This window comes from Pygocentrus nattereri, chromosome 1, assembly GCF_015220715.1.
Source record: "Pygocentrus nattereri isolate fPygNat1 chromosome 1, fPygNat1.pri, whole genome shotgun sequence".
Lineage (NCBI taxonomy): Eukaryota > Metazoa > Chordata > Actinopteri > Characiformes > Serrasalmidae > Pygocentrus > Pygocentrus nattereri.
Window position 1 is genome coordinate 17,395,643 of NC_051211.1, and position 27,522 is coordinate 17,423,164.

General features: G+C 39.9%; 1 protein-coding gene across 2 annotated transcripts; it reads right to left on the reverse strand.

Moving 5' to 3' along the window:
• Window positions 1-402: 402 nt before the first annotated feature.
• xpnpep3 (X-prolyl aminopeptidase 3, mitochondrial) lies at window positions 403-26,468 on the reverse strand. 2 transcript variants are annotated; one of them, XM_017720623.2, is made up of 12 exons: window positions 26,226-26,468; window positions 23,802-23,924; window positions 20,680-21,093; window positions 18,338-18,522; window positions 18,129-18,263; window positions 17,968-18,030; window positions 17,228-17,341; window positions 15,232-15,317; window positions 14,782-14,965; window positions 11,088-11,208; window positions 1,492-1,666; window positions 403-1,365 (listed from the first exon to the last, which is right to left on the reverse strand). In XM_017720623.2, exons 1-11 carry the CDS (start codon window positions 26,293-26,295, stop codon window positions 1,497-1,499), a joined length of 1,665 nt encoding a protein of 554 aa, XP_017576112.1. In that variant the 5' UTR covers window positions 26,296-26,468; the 3' UTR covers window positions 403-1,365; window positions 1,492-1,496. The 2 variants fall into 2 exon arrangements, with proteins under 2 accessions (XP_017576112.1, XP_017576113.1); XM_017720624.2 differs by lacking the exon at window positions 18,129-18,263.
• Between the last annotated feature and the right edge of the window lie 1,054 nt (window positions 26,469-27,522).

Consider the following 27,522-nt stretch of genomic DNA (forward strand, 5'->3'; position numbering starts at 1 on the left):
AGGAAAACATGAAACTATGCTGTACTGGTGGACCTCTGGAGCTGGCGTTGGGAAATGGTGGTCTATTTCAACGTAGCCATGCACTAAGCTGATTTCCCTCCAAGACTCCACCAGAGTACAGGACATATTTGGTCTCCCTGACCTTTGGTGCAGAAGGAACTAAAGCTGTGAACAGGATTTGCACTGTTCCTGACGAGGGATCCCCACAAGTATTTCTTAACGGTGGCGGCATGAGGACCATCCTAACAACCCCTCAAGAACTTTGTGCATAGGAGGCTATGTCTCTGATTTGACTGATTTTTCAGGAAATGATTAACCGCATTGTGAAATTTTACCATGAATATTGTGGTATGATTCAGATTTTTTTTTTTTTTAGAACACCTGAATTTAGTGGAACATAGATCAATTTCAACTAGCAGGCTTTATTTTGGATTTTTATGCTTGAAAATAGCCCAACAACATGGCCATAAAATGAGAATATACTACACTGAATATTATCCTAATGGGTAACAGTCACCTGTAACATTCTCAAATGAATGCTGTTCAATTCACACCTTCAAATGAATGCATTTTTACATCCTTCCTTTGAGGTACACTGCTAAAATACGTGCTTGCTGTAAAATCGTAACTAGCAAATGTCATAATTAGTAAGGACACAACTGTGGTTTAAATACTGATAATTCTGTAGGATTAAAAATTTATTATGACTAACAAAAAAAAAAAAAAACAGTTTTGGACAAGAAAACCATACAAAGTTAGTCACACTCATGCTGTCATCCATCAGATCCAGCAAATATCCATCTCGCAGTTTTCTCTCTCTCTCTCTCTCTTTCTCTCTCTGTTGTATGCAAAAATTGGTGCCTCTGTTCAGATTACATATTTTAGTTATTTTCAGAGTAAAAATAAGTTAGCACATGCTATACAGGAAATAAAATATGGCATATCTGCAAATTTAAGTGCACAATTAAAATGTATTTGCTGAGTTTAATATACTGAAAAATACATAATAAATAAATAAAATATAAAATGTAGCATAACGTCTGCATTTTATGTTTCTTTGCATCTTTTAAATTCAGCATATAAACAGTAATTGTGCATTAAAATGTATCAAAATTAGTTCTGTTCATCTAAGAAAAATCTAAATTAGGAACCTTTGCATACAACTGTACACTCACATAAACCTTCCATAGATCCATAATTTCACACACTCTCTCCTCATACAGTGACGATTTTACAGCATGGCTTGTCTGGCTGACTTCAAAATTCCTGCTGTGTCCTATACGCCTCCAGCCCACACTTCATCCTCACTGATGCCGACTCATCACCAGGAGAAGGGCACTAGAAGACCATTAAAGGCAAAGAGCCCTAAAACAGGAAAATCAAAGAAAGGAGGGCATTACAAAAAGGGTGCTTGAAAAGTAGAGAACTATGGGAAGGTTCCATCAGTGGGATGTGTTGTGAACTTGTGAAGTTTCTTATGTTTCTCTCCACCTTCATTATTTTGTCTGTGTGCATGCTGTCTCCACGTCCAACACTGTTTTTGGCGTGTTTTCAGACAGGATAAGTGGACCACCATGTTCTTGGATCACCACATCGTCTTCTATCCGCACTCCAAGGCCACGAAACCTCTCCGGACACGACTCGTCATCCTCACTGAAGTACAGTCCTGTACAGGAAGAAAGGGACGGGGTAGAATTGGGTGATATTTCATTGGTATTGTTATACTATGATATTGACATATTGCTTTTGTTGGAAAAAAAAAACCAAACCAAACCAAAAAAAACAACATGTATCCCCAAAACGGTAACTTTCCAGAAGAAGGGAAAACCTACTTTACTTTTAATGTAAATCAATGGAACCAGAATTTTTTTCTGTTTAATTTCATTTGTCATGAAATTCAAACACAATATATAAGCCAACAGATATTTTCAAATTAAGTCAAAAACCAAGAAACAATAAAAATGGAGATACAAGGTTTTGTTCCGACAGCATATCCAGATATCCAGGCCCTTACAGTTAACATCAATGTGCCATTTGCTGGGTGCTTGGTGTAGCAATTAAAGGAATTGTTTGGTGAAAAATCTATTTAGCACAGTTTTACACTTACCCGAGATGTAGCAAATCAGTCAAGACATGTTAGGTGTTCAAATTTAGCTTCTTTAGTTTAATGTGCTACAAGGGTAATGTTGCTAACAAACATTAGAAGTCGATATTCACCCAAATCTTTTCTGTAAATATGTCCTCAAAACATCCGTCATCCCCCTCAAACCACAGACAGGCCTTCATTAAGTCATCTAAACTTCTCAATGTGGTTTAGGACACAGTACGGCTATAACCTATACAGTGCTGCGATTTTAAACCTATACAGTGCTGTGAAAATATATTTGCCCCTCACCAGATTTCTTCTATTTTTGCTTATTTGTCACATTAAAATGTTTCAGATCATCCAATTGATTTTAATATAAGATAAAGACCACAAGAGTAAACACAAAATGATTGTTCCATTATTGAAGATAATGATTTATTCAAAACCCATTTCACCCATGTGAAAAAGTAACTGCCCCCCTACGCCTAACAAGTGGTGTGCCACCCTTTGGCAGTAACAACTGCAATCAAATGTTTGCTATAACTAGCGATGAGTCTTTTACATCGCTGTGGAGGAATTCTGGTCCACTCTTCTTTGCACAATTAAGTTTTGATTTGGCTAAATTGAGTCGGGGCGGCACGGTGGTGTGGTGGGTAGCGCTGTTGCCTCACAGCAAAGAGGGCCTGGGTTCGATTCCCCGACCGGGTGACCGGGGTCCTCTCTATGTGGAGTTTGCATGTTCTCCCCGTGTCTGTGTGGGTTTCCTCCGGGTTCTCCGGTTTCCTCCCACAGTCCAAAGACATGCAGTCAGGCCAATTGGACATGCTAAATTACCCCTAGGTGTGAATGTGTGAGTGAGTGTCTGTCTGCCCTGCGATGGACTGGTGTCCAGGGTGTATCCTGCCTTCCGCCCAAAGACTGCTGGGATAGGCTCTAGCACCCCCCCGCGACCCTGACGAAGAAGCGGATTAGAAAATGGCTGGATGGATGGATGGAAATTGAGTTCCAAGTATCACTTATGTCTTTCCACAGCATCTCAATGAGACTCAAGTCAGGACTTTGATTCAGCCACTCAAAACCCTTAATTTTGTTTCTTTTGAGCTCCTGCTCCTGATCTTTAGGTCACAAATTGATAAACAGATATTGTCTGGACAGATTTTCTGATAGAGAGCAGAATTCATGGTTCCATCAATTTTGACAAGTCATCCAGGTCCTGCAGAAGCAAAGCAGCCCCAGATTTGACTGTTGGTATGATGTTCTTAGGGTGGAATGCATTGTTAGCTTTAGGCCAGATGTAACGGGACGGGACGGGACAGGACGTATACATTTCAATGACTTTGTTTCACATCTATATCGGAATGTGGCATCATCTGCTGCTTTTTGAGACGTTCTAGCCTGCTTCACATTGCCAGACAGGTTCTATTTAAGTCATGTTTAGATTCAACAGGTCTGGCAGTCATCATGCCTAGGTGTGGCTAGTGAAAGTGAACAAGAGTCATTTAAATTTGGTTAACTGATTAATTTAGTAGATAATGGGTAATTACTTTTCCACATAGGGCCAGGTAGGTCAGAACAGCATTTTTCCTTCAATAAATGAAATTGTCATTTAAAAACAGCACTTTGTGTTTATTTGGGCTATGTTTGCCCAATATTAAAAGTAACTTGATCGTAAACATTCAAGTGTGACAAGTATGCAAAAAAACAGAAGAAATTGATAAAGGGGCAAACACTTTTTTTTCACAGCACTGTAGCTTGTCTTTAGTTTGAAAATGGAATAGTTACTGTTCCGTATAAATAGAAAGAGCAGAAACATAACCTGTAGCGTACTGTGTGACTTCAGCTCACAGTAAGACCAGGATGTAGTTGAGAGACATTCTGAACATGTATTTACAGATTTGGGTGAGAACTGACTATTAAATAGATTGTGTTACAAACTACTATTTTGAACAAGAAAACATATGAATAGCCATAAGTCACACATCGAGTGTGATACTCTGATTAAACAAAACAATAATAAGCACTTATGGATCCAAACTGAACTCTGAATGAGCCTGCAAGCAGAAAAATAAATGCACCCAACAAGAAACGAAGCACACAGAAAGCGTGGACTCTACATGCTTAAACTGACAAAATAATTTACTGTTGTCAACAGGAATGTGCACATACCAATATCTTTTTTTGGCTTTTTATTAATGCTGATACCATGATATATTTAGAAAATATAAATTAACAATTTTAGGGCAGCGTTTAGAAAATTACTGCATTTCTGCTCAGGAATGCTAAGGAGCAATAACCACTGAAGAACTTGGTTTTACAAATTTAGCTGCTCATGAATATTCTAGCCCCCATGAAGCCCTGTCCAAATGTATTCAGATATTTTTGAAAACATGAAAACTTTTTGAAAAAAAAAAATTACTGAAAAAGAATTTCCAAAAATGCCTTCCATTGTAGAGATTTTTTTAAAACTCTTTTTTTGAAAAGTGTTTGTGTCTTTGTGAGGGTGAGAATAAAGCTCACATCACACTGTGTTTCTATAGCTGTTTACATTTATTAAGCTTGCAAAACTTTGCCTGAAATGTGATGGACAACTGTGTCATCTGTCTATGCTGAGCAATTTAGAGGTGATTTGGCAGCAGATATATTTGTCACTGAATTTAGCTTCACTTTTTCATTAAACTGTACTTCAGAGGTTTATGGATGTACTGTACTCAATTCTTTTAAATGGGGTCATCTTGCAAATATTAAAAAAAAAAGAAATACCTCAATGATATGACTTGAGCATTAATCCAAACCCAAGCAAAAATTGAATTCAAATCTGTGTAAAATATTAGTTTATGTAGGTCTGATGGCTTGCAGGTCAACGTTTACACTGCCGTTATGTTTTTTGAAAATCCCTGTTTTAGCTTCATGGCACTATATTTTGTGCAGTATGTATACTCATAATATTCTGCTTCAGGCCTGCATTCTCATGTGGATGTAGAGATTTCCAAAAATGCTGCTTTTATGAACAATTTTTTTTGTTAATTTTAAAACGTGTGGACGAGGCTTCAGGGTTAGAACTAAACTCTGCAGTCAGGCTGCAGCTGAACGATTGCTTGTATAACCGATTAGCCTATTGACTATTACTTATTATACCTTCTGGCATTTGCTTTCACAATGGTGTCATCATTTAAAGTCCCATCTGTACAATGAGTACAAAAACTGTACAATTTTTCTATGTTTAATTACATCCGTATTAATTAAAGATAATGAATGAAGGATATAAATCTAACCTAAAGGATATAGTAAAAGTTATATCATCCCTAAAATTCCTGTACTGCAATTCATCAGAATGTCTGCTTGAATCACATTATAGGCCAGCCGTCCCGGTGTAAAATATCTGATGCCGTCAAAAGCAGAAGCACGATTCTCAGAATGTCAAGTTCGCACATGTGAAACTGGAAGTGTTAAAATGTTAAAACATGTTACATCACTCTGGAAAAAGACAGCACCAAACACATTTATCCCACTTCTGACACAAACCTTTGGGGCAGTCGTGGGCTGGAGGTTAGGGAACTGGCCCGGTGACTGGAAGGTTGCCGGGTTGATCCCCAGCGCAGACAGTCCATGACTGAGGTGTCCTTGAGCAAGACACCTAAACCCCAATTGCTCCCCGGGCACCGTGGATAGGGCTGCCCACCGCTCCGGGCAAGTGTGCTCACTGCCCCCTAGTGTGTGTGTTCACTAGTGTGTATGTGGTGTTTCACTTCATGGATGGGTTAAATGCGCAGGTGAAATATCCCCATATGTAGGATTAAAAAGTGCCTCTTAATAATGGCTGCTTTTGTCAATTTTGGGGTCAAGCTGACATAAAACCTTAGACAGGTGAAATTTTCCCGTTTGTGGGATTAAAAAGTGTCACTTAAATAATACAGTTGCACCTCAGCGTTTACTCTAGGTGTTTAAATCAGTGTTTTGTAGCTCACATGGTCAATGGGAGATCTATATATTATCTTGTGAACGTTACTTCAAAACAATTGCCACATACATGATTGCCAAGTCTGAATGAATGTGCTTGGGCTATCTGATGTTAGAAAAGATATTTCTCTACCTCAATAAGCCAACATCCACATCTTCCACCAAGCATCATCCCTTTGCTTTTAAAAGACAGAGGCAGTTAATTTACTTAATTAAATATATTAAGTAAATTAAACTTAATTAAAAATATCACATATACAAATGTCCGCTTCGTAAGCGCTTCTGAATTTGTTGTACAGCACTGTTGGATACTTGAAGGACAAAGTAATAATACATTTCGATTCTTAGACTAAAACGATTCTCAACGGCATTCAGAATGTAAACAGCACCTAAAGAAGTTAATTGAGTGGTCTTTTGGCAGGTAGCTAAATTTCATTTGAATATCAATTTCATTTTCTCTAGTCTCCCACACCCAGTTCACTTCAAGAAAGGCTTGATAATTAATTAGTTCATTAGCTGCATCAGGGCAGTGGTATCTCAGGACCAGGATTGAGAACCACCGTTATAAAGCATTACAGAGCACTTCAAGATCAACATCAACAATGAAAATCCTCATTAACTCTTTGATCATTTATTTTGTTCTAGCCCTACTTCACAGAGCAAAAGAAATTTAAGAAGTAAAACACGAAGAACGTCAGATTTAAAGAAATCAATGTCCAATCGCAAGTAATGTTTGATGTTTGTATACAGACTGCTTGTCAAAAGTTTGGGAACACCTAGCTTTTCATGCCTGTTTTCTCAGATAAAGATTAACTAGGTTTATTCTGAGGAAAACAAGAATAACATTAAATTGTCACAATGATAAAAAACAGTGAAACTATACACTTGTAAAAATGTCTTTTTAAAACCTCCTGCTTGCCTATTAAAAAGCTTATAAAAGCAAGTATTATATTTGTTTTAATGACAGATATTCACACCATTGATGCTGTTTTCCTTAAAATAACCAGTGTTTAGTATTAAACTAGTTTAAGGTAAAATAAAAAGCCTGGATATTAGATGAGGAGTGAATTCAAAATAAAAAATATAATTTCAATGGTACAATTATGTTCCTTGACTAAAAGGTACCGAGATGTACTCTTGAAGGTACCACCCCAAGTATGACGGGGTACTGCCCCAGTTTTGTACCTTTTTTTCTGAGAGGGGGTGGATTTCTGAGGTGGGTTTGACAGTATTGTTCCCAGGTGAAAATGTTAGTAGATATTAATATGAAAATTTGAGACTAACATTCGAGGATAATTGCTGTGTTGAATTATTTAGTTCAACTGTATTTAGTTCAACTACAAGTCACACAGGATAATGTGCTGTTTTCTAGGTATTTTGATATATTTGTTAAAAATTTGTTGCTTACCTTACCAAGGTCAAAAGGTTAGTGGGTATGAACTTCACTGCTCATGAAACATGGCTCTCTTTTAGCATTTCAGTAACATGATCTTAGTTGTTATTGGCCAAAAAAAAATTAAAAACACTACATCGATATCAGCTAAATTAATGACTGTGAATGGGGGGAGAGGAGGGACTAGTTAAAATGAAAAACTCATCAAATCTACACAACTCTGACATATTCAGTATTCACATCAGCAAATTTTGCTGTAAGGTGACAAGTATGGATGTATGCCATCTATAAAAATGGACAAAAGTATGGACAGAATTTAGGTGGCTACTATTCTTTGTAGCTATGCGACTCCATCCACTCTCCCATTTCCATCTGAAGCCTGATCCACTGAGCTGCTCTTAATCCATATCTGCTGTATTGACTGCTTGAATGAATAACGTTCATTTCAAAACTGCAATTGATTTAATATGATCTGCTATCCGTTAACCCATAGAGGTTGCCATTACTGTCAGTAAGAAAAGCCTCTCATGATTTTAGTAGCTCACTGAAGCTTACTGAACTAAACTGAGAGCAGTGTTGTTGTGCAGCAAGAAAAACTGCAAGGGTTTTCATATTTTTTGACATTGAAACAAAAAAAACAGTAAGCATTCACTTAGTTAGGTGAATGAATTGTATAACTACATAAATAAAATTATCTAATTATATTTAAATAACAAAAGTATAGCAAAACTATCATTACATATTAATTGATAGATTGATTAGAGCTTGAAACATTTCCAAACCATTACTTTTCATTAATTTCTTGCATGCTACAGATTTTTGTTGTTGAAAGAATTCAGCAACAGGATCCACAAAGTCCACATCAAGAGAAAATGGATAAAAGATATATAAAATGTGAAACGATTCAGGAGAGTTCAGTTTAGTGCAGTCAAATGGATGTTTATATTTAATTTTTTGTCCAAAAATCTATACATAATGTGTTCTATGTACAGAAAAGGCCAACATCATACCACAGTTATGGCCACCAACATTGCAATTTTTATAAAAAAGAAAAGAATGGCAATGTCTTCATAAATAGAAATTGGATCATTAGAATATTGTAATGAATGTTAAATGAAAGTTATTAAACAAACTTTAAAGAAAAGTAACAGAATATGGCAGGAACACTATTAATGGCACCCTTTCCTAATATGTTGTGCATGCCTTTTAGCAGCAGTGACCGCCTGCAAATGTTTTTGGTAGCCATGTACAAGCTTCTTTCATCTGTCTGCTGGTAGTTTTTCCCCCCACTCCTCCACTGCAAACTTTTCAAGCTCTTGATGTTTGCAGGATGTCTCTTCCCTATGGCAGATTTCAGCTGTCTCTGAAGATTTTCACTGGGGTTGAGATCAAGACTCTGGCCACTCCAATTTTTTTTTTTGCCATCATTTTTTTGTGCTTTTGATGTGTCTTTATCATGCTGGTGGACCCATGATCCTCAATCCTTACACTAGGTAGCACATTTTGCTCTGAAATTCCTTGGCAATCTGATTTCATCATTCCTTTAATTCGGTTGAGTCCTGCAGTACCTAAGGCAGCGAAGCAACCCCACAATATTATGGATCCACCACCATGTTTAGGGTGTTCTTGAGCTTTTAAGCTTCATTTTGTTTCATATAAACAAATTGCTGGTCTGCACTGCCAAAGAGCCTTACTGTTGCTTTGTCCGTCCACAAAACATTTGCCCAAAAGGACTGCAGTTTATCTATATATGTTTTGGAAAGATCAGTCATGCCTTCTTATGTTTTTCTTTCAGCAATAAAGTCTTCCATGGCCTTTACCCATGAAGTCATTCTTGCATGAGTCTGAGGGCGTATGGTACGGGTTAAAACCATCACTCCAGATTGCTCTAGGTTTGCCTTTAGCTCTTTGGATGTTACACATAGTGTTTCTTCCACAGTTCACATCGACCTTCAGAGACTTTGCTTACTGATTTTCCTCTTTGACCCATGTCCTAGGAGGTTCTTGACAGTTCCATGAGCAATAAACTTCCTAATTACATTACGCAAGTACTTTGGCAAGGACTTTGGAGATGGTCTCTTACCCTTTACCATTCTTGTGTTTGGGGATAAAAGCACTTCTGATGCTCTCAGACAGTTCTCTTGTATTCAGCATTGTGGAAAGGGATTAGGGAAAGTAAAGGGGGATTTTTAAGTGTTAAAGCCATCATTCATTGGTTAATTAAAAGACATGTGAGACCTCATTTATTATATGAAATTTATCAGGTGAGTCCAATCTACTCTAATCTTAATGGAAATCATCAATAGGGTGGCAATAACTGTGCCATATTCATCCATCCATTTATACGCTTTCTCCCAGTATTCTTGTTTTATATATACTGCATATTTTTACCCTTAGCTGTTGTGTAATGGACATGAGTATATACTGACCAAAAGTGATTCACAACATGTTTTTTGTAGATATTATACAGTATGTGCGTAAAATGTAGGGTTGCCAATAAATGGTGGCACTGTATATCAGCACCACACAGCCTACATCACATTTTGGAAAGTCTATCCAGACTAAAAATCTTTTGGGATGTTGTTTGAAAGAACTCCTTGACGAATTAACTCATTAAATAATTTTGCATGATGATGGGCCAGTTCAGGTCAGTCCTAGACAGAAAAGGCTTGGGTCAGCTTCAGACTGAAAACTTGAGGCGATTTGGGTTGTGTTGAATTCAGACAGATTTCTTTTGGGCTCTGTTTGGATTCATGTTCAAAACGTAACAATGTAGGTCAGCTAGGACTCTGACAGGTAGTCACCGGGCTGTGTTCAGGTTCTAGAGTATTAATCGAAGATTTGTCCAGTTGCAACTAATTTCTTATAAATATCTGGTTAAACAAACTAACATAGGTGAATGGCAAAAATGCTTACCATTAAACACTTAATTGAATTATTAATAGTTAAAGTAAAAATAAACAAAGGCTATCAGTAAAGAGCATTTCATGCTCTAGCACAGTCAGGGAATGGACAAGCACTCTAATGGAGCTTTCATGTTGAGCTTTGAGTTTCGTTCACTCTTCCTCAGATCTGAATTTTGTGGGTAGGTTAATTCAAAGTGATTTGTTTAGCAGTGGCACAGACACTTAATGTTTCCATTTTTGACGAGCACCAGGGACTCTGAACAGATGAGAACTTGAAACAGTAAGAAACAGCATGCAGTTCTCTGTTCATCTATTTTTAAACACTCTGCTTTTGTCATCAACTTTCCTTTTTCCTAAATGTTGTTGCTTCACTACTCAGACCAAAAATTGTAAATGAAATTAAAATCCACAAAAGTATGTGAAATTATTAGATAGCTAGACGTGCTATTTAGCTCTGTAGCTAGACTCTATTCAGGTGGTCTGCTTTTGGCTATGATATTTACATAAATGCCTGGGATTGGATGCATTGGTTCATGGTTAGAAAATTAATTTGCATATGCTGATCGACTTTGCTATGGTTACACACAGCTCTCAGTTTGGTCTGCTGAAATAACCTGATGCGTCTGCATCCAGAAGACGGCACCTCAACAAATGACCCCTCTACTCTATAGGCCGCAAAGCACACCTGGATTTACAGCAGACTTGGACACCTCACTTGGCTGTGTTTAAGTTGGATTCTACCTACCCGGCTCGATGGTGACGGCCATGCCTGGCTGCAAGGGCTGAGAGCGGGAAAGCTCAGGAGTGTCATGGACATCCATACCCAAATAATGACCTACATGATGGGGACAGTAGCGCCTGGCAGCCTAGAGAGTGGAAGACAGAGAAAGAGAAGGAGAGCGAGAAAAAAGAGGGAGGAACAGAGAAAAGGGGGAAAAAAAAAAAAAAAAAAAAAAAAACAGTCCATAAGAATACAAATGGAAAGAAAATGTGGGGAGAGAGAGAGAGAGAGAGAGAGAGACAAAAATCATCAATGGAGGAGGAAGAGTACAAGAGAAAAAGCAAGAAAAAAAGAAGAATTTGGGAGAGAAAGAATAAAGAGACAAGTATGTGTGCAAGAACAAAGAAAGGAAGAGATAAGAATAAGAGGCAAGTGAATCAAAAAAGTGAGAGAAGAGATAGGAGAGAGATAGCAAGAAGAAGGTGAATTAATAATAAAGCTACATTAACTCCGGCATTTCCATTCCTAGAAAGCACAGTTCCTAAATCATTGGACGCCTGTAAATAAGCAAATGTATTAACACATGCTGGCAGTCATTATAGCACAGGAAACCACTGTAATAATGTCTATGTAACAAATGATGAGGTGTTGGAGCGCTCCTGGAAAATCGTGTTTCTTCACAAGCGCACCATGTCAGCTGGTGTATTATTGCTTTAATTATGGGCTCCGCAACAAGCGGCTGTGGCCATGACGCTGTGAAATTCACCCAAGGTGCCACCACATTGCCAAAGCATCATAGAGCCAGAGGCCTGCTGCGGTGAGAGTGTGTTAGAGAGTCGTGCCATTTATGGGCACTACATGCGGCACTATGGCATTTTATAGAGGCGTAATTGGGTCAGGGCTTTACAGTTTAAATTGGCCCAGAAGAGCTTATAGTCATTTCCTGACCACAGCTCTCTGGCACAAAATCCTAAACAAACACACACAGCACGCAAGAGCCAGACTGGAGTTAGAACTTTTGAAGAACCTCCGTTCTCAAGGAATTTCATCCTTTGTTCCTTAAAGAAATAGAATTTTAAAAAATCCCAGTTTTCTCCTTACCGTGAAGTTAGTCAGGCAAGGCATGTTTGGTGTCTGAAGCATGCTTCTGTAATTTTGTGCTGGAGCTACAAGCTTAATGTAGCAAACACATTGATTCTTACCCCAGTTAGAGTGCAGTTACTGTAGTGATCATTTACTTGAGTACAAGCAAAGGTTTTATTAAAGGAAATGACTAAAGTAAGAGGAAATATGTTGTTTGCTAAAAAATCTGCTCACATTAATTACTTGAGTTACTTTAAGATTAGTTAGCCAGGCAGCCAACTGCTTGTATGCTTCCTTAGGATGGGAGTTGTGAAAAGTGGAGATATCTATGGCTGCATTTACACAGCAGGTAAAAGTGGCCCAAATCTGATTTTCTCACAAAACCTGATTTTTTTTTTTGGTTGTTCACATTAGCTTTTAAATGTGACCTGTATGCTACATTAGTCTGAACAGATCAGCTCCTAAACTGACCTGCATGCGCAAAAGAACAATACTTCACGTGTCGAGCCCATCCAGAGGTGAACAGTCATGACGGCCAGCGAGCGCTAGTCGCTCCCGGAGCTTTCAGTGTCGTCTTTGCCAGCATCATAGGAGCGATAATAAATCTCCAATGTTTCACAGCTGGGCTCATCACCCAGAATGTGTTCGAGTTCGCCGTAAAAAGGGCCCGGTACTCAGCCACGGTCACCTCTTTTGTTCGTTTCATTGGATTCTTTAAACTGTTCTCTGATGCTGCAGCCTCGCTCCCCTACGAACACGGAGCAGCTGCAATGAGTCTCTTTTCATTTTTTAATGTTTGAGTCTCAGCAGCATGAAATTATGACGAATGTCGAGTTGGACTGACGTAAAAGTTATCAAAAAAGTTCGTGAATTCTGATCTGCCTGTTCAGACTGCAAATCGGATACGTATGGGATTTCAGAACCACATATGAAAGCTTCTCAAATCGGAAGTTCAACGCATTTTTTGCTGTTCACACTGACACACAGGTGATACACCTGTGTCACATATGAGGAAAAAGATCGGATCTGGGCCACTTTTACTTGCTAGGTAAACATAGCCTCAGTGTTTAGCAGCTGATAATAGCGGTTTTCTTTAGTTCATGTGGAAAGGAATCAAGATGACAAATTGGATCGAGTGTGTTCGTCATGTGCGCTGCTGAATATTTTCTCTTTCTTTCTCCACTAAATTTGATGTCTCTGAACACGTCAGGGCATGAATTGCAGTGTTGGGCGCTGCTATGACTGGCTTTTGAATCTTAACCGTGCTCTGTTCTACTTGGTTTATAATGGAAACACATTTGTTTTTTACCGATGGGTATCAAAGTTTAAGAAGTACAAGTACTAGAAATAAAAGTACTTACAAAAGAAATCCAAGAGGACCTAACTGGTTTCTCACCGTCTGGCCCTCATCGCCCCCCAACACTCAGCAGTAGATGCTGGCAATGCAGGAGTCTTATGCTAGCTTTCACCCTACCATCTTAGTAGCATTGTGTGATAAACGGAGACCAGCGAAATTGGCCACAAATAAACTGGGCAGGAAACTGGGTTACAATTTATTTCATTTAAAAAAATAAATAAATAATTAGTAAGTAGTGATAGTCATTTACATAGAACATGTCTGTGGGGAAAATGGTAAATTTAAGTATTCCTGTAGGTACAAGGGAAGCAACAAGAAGCAATCTCATATAGCAGGCACACCAGCTTTTTCACCTACACCAAGATCAGACATAAACCCAGTCATCAATCCACTGAGAGTCTCACATTTTAAGTCTTTATAAACTGCCCCAGTAGTTTGAAGTAACTACCAAGTAGTTAGTTACTACCAGCAGTGGTTGGCCTGCATATTGGCCATAGTAAAATGAATCATTATGTGGAATTGGAACATTCTGTTACATTTTACAAACATGTTATGCCCTGCAATGTCATGACATAAGTCTACAGCTTGATAATGCAGTCATCATTGCACCTATTTCAACATTGTCAACAATAATCAGACTATTCACATGAAGGAGAATGGTAGATTTACAGAAATCCAATGAACACTGCAGCAGCCTTCACTATTATGTGTGTGTCCACTCTCTACTGGCACAACTTCTGCTCAGTAAAGAAGTTCAAATCAGACAACTGAGATGTTAAGGGAAAAAACAAAAAAAAAAAAAAAAAAAAACCACAAAACTTAAAACTTACCAGGCAGGCATGAAAAAAATGTTTACGGGCCGTTTATTTTACATAGACATGTGCTTTGATATTCTGACTTAGCCATTTTAACTATTGCAGTAAAAGAGCTTTTTAAACACCATATTTACAGACCAAAGATGAAGAAACCTTTTTACCAAAAGCTGATGCTTTGAAAATGTGTTTTTTGGCTTTGGAAATCGATAGAAAACAAAATGCTCTGTCGCAGTCTCATTTCTACACATCACTTAGGCACATTCTGAGCACAGCTAGAGCTTTAAATTCAAAATGCACATACGTGCATTGCTAAAGAACTGAAAGCGTGATAGCAACGCTTATTAGGCAGTGATTAGGCTATAGTTTTAGATGCAGTGTGATGTACACACATTCACAACAGAATGTTAAAAGTGTTTAGGAATATCTAAATGTTACAGTCAGGTGTGGGTGGATTAGTGAATACCTTGATAGCGTCTGCGTCATTGGCACTGTGAGGTAGTACTCGGAGCTCCCTGAGCTGTTTGGCTAGCAGAGTAAGCATGGTGGAGTAGATGTGGTCTAGACTGACCCCAGGAGAGCTGAGAGACAGGCAGGCCAGCTGCACCTCCAGCACGGCCTCATAGAGCTCACGCTGGGCCTCACTGAACCTGCAGCAGGGGTGAGAATATTACTTTGAAAATGTATTCTGGTTCAGATAACCTTATTAACTCCATCATTTCAGATATGTGTGCAAGGATCTCCCAAGATGTGGTAGCCTACAGTTATACACATTAGTAAATGATCAGTACCACAGCTGCTGTGTTAAAATGCTGTTTAAATGGCTGCATGCCTAGTGGATGTACTAGCCTTTTAAATTATTATGTACATGTTTTCATATGTTGAATTTCACTGCCATAAAAAACAGTTTACTCACTTTCCATTAACTGGCCATGTGCGTGTGACATCACTGACATAGCCATAATGTTCACATCCTCCATCTAACAACACCATCTCTCCATCCTGGAAAGCAAGAGAATTTCTATTGGTGATTCTGCATACATTAAATACATACAGACACATTAAAGATTTAAAAATAAAGATCAATTTAGTTCAATTTAATTGAACAATCACTGTCACTGTATTAGGGCTGTTGAAGGTACTGCATTAAAATTTACTGCATTATGGTCACCAATTTTTTGCCAACTGACATAAACCCCTATGAACATTTATAAACACTTATTCCAAAAATCTTTTGTCATATAGGTTTTACCAGCTTTGATAACAAGTTGACATTAACATGTGTTTTTTTCAACAGGTTGTGTCATGATATCTTCTGGGGTGAGATTTTGCATCTCAGTGACATAATGTTGATAATGAACATTGTCTGTGGCCATCAAAATCTGAATGTAAATTTTTTAATTCATGATTGACGTTGTCATATCATCAGCATTCTGTCCCTGTGATGCACATTAAACTACGATGTCAGTTATTACAACGTGTTATGCTATTTCAAAAATTACCATGACAACCTAATGCGACGCAAAATGTCACCTAAGGTTTTATGTCAGCTTGACCCCAAAGTTGACAAAAGCAGCCATTATTAAAACATTGAGACACTTTTTAATCCCACATACAGGGAAATTTCACCTCTGCATTTAACCCATCCGTGAAGTGAAACACCACACACACACACACTAGGGGGCAGTGAGCACACTTGCCCGGAACAGTGGGCAGCCCTATCCATGGCGCCTGGGGAGCAATTGGGGTTTAGGTGTCTTGCTCAAGGACACCTCAGTCATGGACTGTCGGCAGTGGGGGTTGAACCGGCAACCTTCCAGTAACAGGGCCAGTTTCCTAACCTCCAGCCCACGACTGCCCATGATGACAGAAAATGCCTTTTTAAATAAGCAACTATAAATGTTATTGCAGAGTTATGAACACTGACCCACAGTAAAGCTAACACTGTTGATGCATTTTCCTAGTTTGATGCATAAAACCAATAACTGTATATTTGACATATACTGATTATGCCAAAACATCATAACCACCTGTATGTCATCTTCCTCCACAAACAATGTTTGCAAAGTGGCAGCTTGTATCATCCTGCTTAAAGAGGCCACTGCCATTGGGGAATTTCATTGCCCTGAAAAGATGCACCTGGTTTACAATGATGTTTAGCTGGTGGCATATGTCAAATTGACCTCAACATGAATGCACAGACTTAGGGATTCTCAACAGAACATTGTCCACAGTATCACACTGCCTCCACCAACTTTCTTTCTACAGAGCATCCTGTAGCCATCACTTCACCAGGTAAAAGGGACACATGTAACCAGCCATCCATGTGATGTAAAAGAACACAGAACTCTTTCTGACCTGCTTCAAAGTCCAGTTCCAACACTTGTGTTTAAGTGCTATTGACTGTTGACAGGGGTTGGCATGGGCTCTCTGACCGGTCTGGTGCAATGGGTATGATGCACTGTGTGTTGACACATTCCTCCCATAACATTCATTAAAAATTTCTGAGCCTTGCATCACTGTAGCTCTTCTGTTAGTTTTGACCAGACAGGATAGCCTTCGATGTGTTCATGCGTTGATGAGCCTTGGGCATGCAGCATCTTGTCACCGGTTCGTGGTTTGTCCCTCCTCTAACCTCTGCTCAGCAGTGCTGACTGGGAGCAAACCACAAGACTTGCCATTTCAGAGATGCTCTGATTCAGTGATTTGTCCATAGGAATATGGCCCTTGGCTTTGTAGGTCTTCATGCCTGCCCATTTTCCCTGCACCGACTGAACCGACTGTTCCCCTGCCATCTAATATATCCCAGATCTTGACATGTTAATCAGCGTTAATGCTTCATCTGTGAGTGGTCATAACGTTTTGGTTCTTCAGTGTGTATAATGCTTTACATCACTTCAGTGTTACAGTACCTTAATTATCTGATTGTTGTTGATGTAGTGAAGGGTGTTGGCTCGGTTTCCACCAGCAACCACCGGAGGATACGCCAGGAAATTAGCACCATGTGCCCGACACTCAAAATCAAACTAGGAGCAAGAGAAAAATTAATTAATCCTCTTAACGTTCATTTATTCAATTTTATTTTCTCACAATATTGTTACTAAACTTGTTTGTGAAGCACATTGGACTGCTACCTGTATGGAAAGTGCTCTTCAAATAAAGCTATTATTATTACTGCTATTATTATTATGATTATTATTGTTATTATTAAATTATGTATTTTGTTGTTACTTATGTTTGTACACTCTTTTGACAAGCGTCTAATCCATCCTTCACTTTACATTAGCACCAGTTAATATTTTTATGAATTTACCTAACCAGATTAACACTATTTCCATCTATTGCAGCAACAATCAGCACCCCCTCATGTATTTTAGCATTAATTAGCACTTGCCCCATTTTTCTTTAGCATAGATTAGGGCCTTCCCCTTTTAGTTTAGCACAGATTAACACGGTCCACATTTTCTTCAGTGTAGATTATCGCACTTTTCATTTATTATCATAAATTAGCAAGTCCTCATCTACTTTAGCATAGATTTGCACCGCCCCGATTCACATTTCCATGACTTAGCCCATGTTCCTGCACAGCTTTAATGAGACAGCCACCTCCTCCAGTTTAGATTAGCAGAAATCAATACTTCACTCAATTTACCTTAGCATAGATTAGTGCCTCATCAATGTCCCCTCTGCATATTGCCATGGTTTTCTTAAAAGCCTTAACAGACACAAGGCAGTCAGTCCACGCAAAACATTTGCTGTACATTATTCACAGTAAAAATATATTAATCACAGCAAATTTCAACTCTCACGAACCTTACTGAAAAAGAGAACGGTCAGATGGTCAGCATGGTCAGAAAATTGTGCGCCGTTGTCTAACCACGTATATTTCAGTTTGTCAGGCCAACATGTCACAAAGCATGGCATCATTTCTACTCCTGTGGCATTGCTCTGAGGGGATTCAGGATTTGTGAAATTTCCCCCCCGGAAAAATGGTAAGTGGATACACATACATGCAAACTGACCTGTGCGGTAATGCGACCTGCCCCCTTCATGAGCTCCACTTCAGCAGGGCTTTTGATGGCTCTGAGTGAATGAGTGAGGGGCCGCAGAGAGCGTGCCACAGCGCCTGTTTCCAGCAGGGGGCGCACATGGGTCTGATGCAACCTAGGGTGGCAAGGCTGAGAGCCATCATACCAAACCGTCCCTCCTGAGTGAGAGAAGAAAAAAAAAAAAAAAGAATTATTTATGTTAGCACAGGTCACCATGTGGTTACATAGACTATATTGCCAAAAGTATTTGCTCGTCTGCCTTCACTTGCATATATCAATAGGGTTTAACATGATGTTGGCCCACCTTTTGTAGCTATATCAGCTTCAACTCTTCTAAGAAGGCTTTCCACAAAGGTTTGGAATGTGTTTATGGGAATTTTTGACCATTCTTCCAGATGCGCATTTGTGAGGTCAGACAATGGACGAGAAGGCCTGGCTCACAGTCTCCACTCTAATTCATCCCAAAGGTGTTCTATCAGGTTGAGGTCAGGACTCTGTGCAGGCCAGTCAGGTTCTTCCACACCAAACTCGCTCATCCATGTCTTTATGGACCTTGCTTTGTGCACTGGTGCACAGTCATGTATGAACAGGATGGGGCCATCCCCAAACTGTTCCCACAAAGTTGGGAGCATGAAATTGTCCAAAATCTCTTGGTGCTGAAACATTAAGAGTTCCTTTCACTTGAACTAAAGGGCCGAGCACAACTCCTGAAAAACAACCCCACACCATAATCCCCCCTCCACCAAACTTTACACTTGGTATAATGCAGTCAGAGAAGTACTGTTCTCCTGGCAACCGCTAAACCCAGACTTATCCATCGGATTGCCAGACAGAGAAGCGTGATTTGTCACTCCAGAGAACACGTCTCCACTGCTCTAGAGTCCAGTGGCGGTGCTTTATTCCACTGCATTAGATTTTTGCATCACGCTTGGTGATGTAAAGCTTGGATGCAGCTGCTAGGCCATGGAAACCCATTCCATGAAGCTCTCTATGCTGTTCTTGAGCTAATCTGAAGGCCACATGAAGTTTGGAGGTCTGTAGCGATTGACTCTGCAAAAAAGTTGTCGACCTCTGCACACTATGCGCCCCAGTGCTTAGTCTTATACACCTGCTGCCGTGGAAGTGACTGGAACACCTGAATTAAATAATTTGGATGGGTGAGTGAATACTTTTGGCAATATAGTGTACATGGTTTGGAAGTCAGAGATTAGTAACCGTTAGCTTATTGCACATTATAAAGTATTATTTGAAAAAATTGCCAAGCTTAGTTAGTCCCAAAGTGATAGACAGCTCTTCACACCCATTATACCTAGTACTGTGCTGTAAAAATAAGATACGCTGCACAACAATTTTTAGTTAACTCAAATTACGAGCACTGGGGTTCCTCCAAAACTCAAAACTATTAGCTTGTTTCTAAAAAATAAATAAATAAAAATAAATGTTGTGAAAATTAATATAGCTGCCTGTGTATAAAGTGAAATTGCTTATGCTTCATGTGCTTCATATTAATCCAGAATCCTTTCAGCTTCTCTCTACAGCTGCATCCGTAATAGCTCTGATGTTTGAGGGGGTGAATGCACCACTGAACAAAACCATGGATTTTAAGATGGATGTGCACACAAGGTTGGGTTAAATAACACTACGAATAACACTACTGTGATCAGAAACCAAGGGAAGTAAGATTAGAGTGAGGATGTATGATTAGACTACACACAGTATTAGAGACTGTGTAGTGGGGTGAACTGGCACTCAATGATGCCTTCCAGGTTTGTCAAACACTAGCGGGTCCAGAATCAATGGGTTATTATGGAACTTTCTGCAAAATCATTGATTGTATTTAAATGTGGTGTTTCACTGCATGGATGGGTTAAGACTGCTGAGGTGAAATTTCCCAATTGTGGGACTAATATGGGTCACTTATTCTTAATGTGTGTCTCTCTCTCTCTCTGCTTTTATATATCACCTTGCCAAACAATCAGCACTCCGTAGCAGTAATGCTAGCATCCTACTGCCCAAAACTGCCGTTTGCCTTAGTGAAACAAAGATCCTGGTAAGTTTTCATACTTTTAAATGGACTGCAATTATCTCCTTTGCAAAATGAAAGGAAGGTCCCAGACAAATGGTGTAATTTGTCTTTTCCAGCCATTTAGGTTGATTCACTACTATTCACTCAGGACTCGCCCTCTAGTGAAGTCATGTTTCTAACAATAGGAGAAATAGGAAGTGGCCAAAGACAATAGATTACAAAAATGATTATTAGCTGCAACTCTACTTGGCACTTTTATTTATTTATCTTAAGGCTCTGTGGATATTACCTTTAAGGCTTTTGAGGACCATGCCCAGCTCCTCAATACAGTGAACCCTCTCCAGTCCAGTCAGTGCAGCTGCCCCGTCCCGCCCTGACCGTGGCCCATCCCACAGCTCTCGGGCTGGGTCTCTACGGGGCATGAACAGAATGGCCTGGTCCGGTCGCCTGGAACCAAACATCACAAGAGCGCTGTCCGGCTCCAGAATCCCAGTCAGGTAGAGGAAGTCCTGGTTCTGATGGAATGGGTAGGGAATGTCATTGGTCATGTAACGGATGGGGTGTGACAGGACAATGACAACGTGGGCGGAGTCAGCGGCACGGCTAGAACCCGACAGCCGCTCGGCATGAGCCTCAATGAGTGATGCAAGACGCTGCCGCCGCAGCTCGAACTCCATCTGAGTTAAACCTGGAGTTACCTCACCTAAGAGAGAAACAGAGAACATAATAGTGTGATCACTTAAAAACCCTCTCTTGGTTTTGAATTAATCTTTAGATACACTACATGGCCATTACTTGGTAATTAATGAGTTCAGGTGTTTCACTGCTAACAGGTGGGTAAAATCAAGCCCAATCTCATTAGCCAAACATTGCTACAAGTCAGGTAAGGAACTTTCTGCCCTGGACATGGACCCCTTGACAAGGCCTGCACAATATGCTGTCTGTAATACGTATGGGGACACCTTGCTTTCTTTTGAAATGTGAAATTCACCACCTGTTACTTTTTTAATAAATAAACCAACAAAACAGCTGCGAAAATAGTTGAAGCATAAAACAATCATATTTAATTCAGCTTGGTGATGATCAAACTGTCTTCCTTGGCATGGTTTGCAGGCTTTGCCTAAATAACTATTTCATTTTTTACCCGATTATCTCCCCAATTTAGCTATTTCCAATTCCACCCGCTAGCTAGGACTCCCCCATCACACGATACTACCAACGCTAGGAGGCTGAAGGCAGGCTTCCTCCGGGTCCAACGTCACAAAACAGCCGAACGCGCTCGGAGAAAAGCGCCAACTGCCAGATCGGTTATGTCAGCTAACAGACGCCTGCGCTGACTAGCATCATGTTGAGTGATGAGAGGAGAAGCGGGCCATCCTACCCACCCAGAGAAAGCAAGGCCAATTGTCCCGGCTACGGATGGCTGTAGCACCACTAGGGATCGAATTTGCGATCTCCTGATGATGGGGCCAACACTTAGACAGTTGCGCCACTTGGGAGCCATATTTATTTATTTTTAAAGTTATTCAGAGTGGTCTGATGTGATGTTCACAACAGTGGTGATAAGAACCAGACGTCTACAGAGTTGTACACCCCTCACAGTAAGCTATTACATTAAATGGTTATGAATGACATTGTTTTACGAGAGTTTTGAGGTGACGTTTATTTTAAAGGCAAAATCCATGACTAGCAGAAAGATACTTGCAGGGGGCTGGACCTCGCAATAGTCCTAAAGAAAATGTTTACCACCATTTTACCATGACCAACATTACATATGAAAGCTCAGAAGACACGTTCACTGCTGGATTAGAATAGTAAACAAAAAGCCTACATTTGTGCTGTAGGCATAGTGACCGCTAGTTCCTTAAACTCAGGCCCAGTTCCATTTTGCTGCTTGCCCCTACCACTTAACCCTCCCCCATCCGTTTTGCACGTTCACACTTAGGAGTGTAGGGTGTCTTGATTGTTGTTGAGATAGAGGGGTAGGGTCAAGTGTTAGGGCTATATGGCTCTCCACACCCTGGTTTTTCAGAGACACACTCCAAACAGAGTGTCATGAGAAAAAAAGAAAAACTGACAAGATGGCTGCACAAGCGACCAAAAAAGCCCACAAATGTGTGGATAAGAAACAAAGATAACCATTGTATTATCTTACTTTAAGGTTATTTCAATGAATTATGTTTTTCTTTATAGCAAAAAAAAAAAAAAAAAGAATCGCTAGCTAAATTACCCATTCCACATTAAATGGTACAGCAGTTCATGTAGAACAGGAAAATTCTAAAAAGAAGCTGGCGAATAGCTGACTTCAGCTTCATATCACAGAAGAATTAGGCTTAGGCGATAAGAAATAATTGCCGCATCCTTGATCCCTTTCTTTAAGGCATTTGATTTCCTAAATTTAGGTGAGGTTGCTGAAGTTCTCTGCTACTCTGCCATCAATGTACACTGGCTGGGCTGCCTACAGAGCACCGCTAATAGCCAGTTAATGAAGTAACATTATTTTTCATTTGAGCGTTGTCCCATTTCGTAGGGGAAGTCACTTCACTTGTAACTCAGCTCCAAAAGGCAAGGTGACACGCAAAGCAAAGGTAGAGGTAAAAATAAGAAACAGCACTGGGCCTTAGTTTATATCTCACCAGCGCAAGGAGTTAGAAACTTTGCTAAATGGGTTGAATTCCCTTTTAAAAGCATGTACTGAAACACTTTTGTTAAAAGACAGTTGAAACAGCTAAAAGGTTGATTTGAGGTTGAGTGCCTATAAGTGCTGACATCACAACAAGGGGATGAAATGGGTGAACTCTGACATTTATCCTAAGCACTGCTACTATAATTGTCACAAATATTTACACAACATTGTTTTCCATAAATAAACAAAGAAAACATGCTCACTTTTTCTATTTATTTGCCGAGTTTAACATTAATCAAACACACAGAAAGTGCCATAATTCTGCACAGGCCACATTTTATCATTTATTTTCCTCCCCTAAAATAGTCAAATGCAAAAATTTGTGAAAATACATTTAAGACATGCTCTACAAAGTACACACTTCTGCACATATTAATGCACAGTTAGTTTATTCACTAATTTAACAAATTGCGGGGGAAAATTATGTAAAAAATTAGCCTGTGCAAAAGCTAGAGCACGCTTTATACTTTATACATAAAAAATGGCCATATTTGTTTTCACTCCCTTTCACTTAGAAAATCACCAAAACAAAATTGGAACATGGGCGTTTTAAACTTTTACTTAAGCCTGTAATTATGTATTAAATTGTGCAGAAGCATGTTCTCTCTGGCAAAACTTATCAGCTAATCAGCAAAGCATGTAATCTAACCAGCAGTGACCAAACATCTTCATAGGACTGCATCTCTCAGGGATTCTCTTCATATAGTTCAGTGTCTGTGTGGTACCATATTTGATGAGGTGCGGGTGTGTATAGGGGCTTGGCTGTCCCAGGTATCGTTGAGGAACTTTCTTGGTCTTCCATCCTCCTGTCTTCACAGACACGTTCCTGCACGGACACCTAAAAGCACCTGTGGAGAGGATGAGGACAGGTAAGGCAAAAAGACATGACACAAACAATCCAAAGTAAATACTGAAGACTATACAAAACCACAACAGGAGAGAGACTCAAAGTGGCAGGTGAGGTAGATTTCACCTTTTTCCCTTTGTCTCTGAGATAAGTACTTCAATAAAAGACATTTTCCTTTATAATTTAGAATGAGGTTGGTTGTTTTTGTTACTGTGTCTTTAACACGGATAAGCAAATAACCTCTGTTCTAATTGGTTGTCCTTATTGAGCCTCATTCAAGCAGCCCTTACTGACACACTCTTTACAACCTCAGCATACATTGGGCAGAGTTAATGGGCTATAGACTGAACAGACAAACAGTTTCTATTCAACGACTGGATGGGTTAGTGTTTGTCACACTAAACTCCTTTTCAAGAAAAAGAATTTCTTTCCTTTTTTCCCTGTAATCAGCCCTTTAAGATTGATACACGTAAATTACCTCTGCTCTGATTGGCTGCCATGAATTGCGCCTCATTCAAAAAACAATCAGAGCTGAAAGCCTACTTATAAGTTCAAAACTAATACACAGATATACACTATATTGCCAAAAGGATTCACTCACCCATCCAAATCACTGAATTCAGGTGTTCCAATCACTTCCATGGCCAGAAGTGTATAAAACCAAGCATGTAGGCCTGCAGACAGCTTCTACAAACATTTGTGAAAGAATGGGTCACTCTCAGGAGCTCAGTGAATTCCAGCGTGGTACCGTGATAGGATGCCACCTGTGCAACAAGTCCAGTTGTGATATTTCCTCACTACTAAATTTTCCACAGTCAACTGTCAGTGGTATTATAACAAAGCAGAAGCATTTGGGAACGACAGCAACTCAGCCACAAAGTGGTAGGCCACATAAAATGACAGAACGGGGTCAGCGGATGCTGAGGTGCATAGTGCCCAGGGGTCGCCAACTTTCTGCAGAGTCAATCACTACAGACCACCAACCTTAATGTGGCCTTCAGATTAGCTCAAGTACAGTGTAGAGAGCTTCATGGAATGAGTCTCCAAGGTCAAGCAGCTGCATCCAAGTGTAGAGTGGGGGTGTTTTTCAGTACATTTCAAAATGTATTGGTCTGTTGAAGCATTAAGATTTCCCTTCACTGTAACAAAGGGCTATAGGCCATTAACTGAAAAACAGCCCAATAGCATTATACCTCCTCCACCAAACTTTACAGCTGACACAATGCAGTCAGGCAGGTAACATTCTCCTGGCACTCACCAAGCCCAGACCCGTCTGTGAGACTGCAAGATACAGAAGCGTGATTCATCACTCCACAGAATGCTTCCACTGCACCAGAGTCCAGTGGCAGTGTGCTTTGTGATGCACGTAGACTTTTATACACCATGCGTCTCAGCACTCTGAGAGCCCACTCTGTAACTTTAGGTGGTCTGGGACTTTGTGGATAAGTTGCTGTGGCTCCTAAATGCTTCCATTTTCAATAACTCACAGCTGATTGTAGAATATCTAGGACGTAAGGAATTTCATGAATTGACTTGTAACAGTGGCATCCTATTACAGTGCCATTCTTTCACAAATGTTTGTAAAGGCAGATTGCAAGGCTGGGTGCTTGATTTTATACACCTGTGGCAATGGGACTGAATGAATGATTAAGATGTGTGACCCAATTTTTTATTTCTTTTATTCATATAGTGTAAATCCCCCTGTTCATGTCGAAAGTCTAAGTAGCGCTTTGAACTTGAACTGTTTACTGAATGAAGCACAATATCTGGTAGCCAATCACAACAATGGTAATTTGAAAATTTCTGTTTTCAGACATATGGACCCTTTAAAAGGCACAATACAGCCTCCTTCAACCAGAGAGGTTAGAAAACTGTCATGAAAAAATAATTATGACTGTTTTTGGCACATAATACCACACATATATAGTAAATTTACCTCAGAGAAAAAGTGAAATGCAAAAAAAACTGAAAAAATATTATTTGTGTAGTCCTATAGGGGATGGGCTTTAAGCCACGTTAAGCTTTTACAATCTCCACACGTTGTAACAACTTGCAAACGTGTTTCTTTGGCGTCTGGTGGTAAATCTTTATTCGTCATTATGAAATTTTGACTTTCTTAGCTACTTATCTTTGGGGTTTCCGTGTATTCAATTTTGTTCAAATGACTTGACTAATATAATGACATCCCACAGTAACGGCAATCACACCGTTACATGTAGACAGAACCGTGATGTGAAGTCCCTAAAAAACAGGCATTAAAGTGCAGGCTGGATAAGGCTGAGGACAGACGAACATTTCCTACCTGAACTCAGACGGGTTCTGGACACAAACTGGACGGCAGCTTTCAGCAGGCGAGAGGGAGGCTGCAGCATTTTTAGCAGAAGCAGAAACGTGTGTATATGTGCCGCCTTTCAGCATGAAAGGGTTTCTTCATGTGGACGAAGGACGATTCATAAAACAAGAACATTACGGAACACAGTAACGGCACCACTTCCACTCCGGGTAAAACCCAGTTCACATGCTCAACACGCAAAGGTGAACCGCTCGGGCCAGCCCCCTTTTCAAATCCGAGCACCGATTGGTCGAGGAAATGACACAGCGCGCTCTCTGATTGGCCAAATCAAAGTGACTGCATTCAGGGAGCGACGCAAGTTGACTCGGGGCCTCTGGAAGCGCTGTAATAAGTGTAGATATAGATGACTAGGAAGTGTGTAACCTCACTGTGGACATTTTGTATTAGACAGACAGACAGACAGACAGACAGATAGATAGATAGATAGATAGATAGATAGATAGATAGATAGATAGATAGATAGATAGATAGATAGATAGATTGTAGGGTGACTTGACTACTGACAAAAGGAAGTATGCGTGCGTGTGAATGTGTGTGTGTGCGCGTATATATATAATATTTGTTACAATATTAAATTGTCATAGCGAAACAAATACAGCATACAAAAATCTGTCGTATATACTGTTTAATGTGCAAATAGACGCACTTGTATTACTACACCCATAGTCTACTCTAAGTTTTCTTTTTTATTTATGACAAATTTATTAATATTTCTGCCTATTATATGTAAGTTTATGCGCAATTAAATGTCTTGCTACTGTAACACTGCATATCTCTCTCTCTCTCTCTCTCTCTCTCTCTCTCTCTCTCTCTCTCTCTCTCTCTCTCTCTCTCTGGAGGAAGTAGGGGGCGGTGTAGGGATTAGGGCATCAGAGCACATTACAACAGCGCATAGCCTCTCTTTCGTGTTGGCGTCATTTTGCAGCCCGGCGCTCGCCTGTCTAAAACAGTGACGGGCTAAATGCCCAAGAGAGTCAAACTGAAAGGCGCTTTGGTGAAACAAGAACGCCCACGTCAGGAGCGCACACGCCAGGACCGCCCACGCCAAGACCGCCCACGTCAGGACCGCCCACGTTAGGACCGCCCCTTTTCTTTCATTGGTCGATATGTCCGCAAAATGGATTCTGTCATTAGCGGAGACGGCTCAAAGGCAAAAATAGGACAGTTTTTGTAAAGACGTTAATCATTCTGAATTAGTATTGTTTCTGCATGTTTACTTAACGAGCATCTGGCACTGAAAAACAAA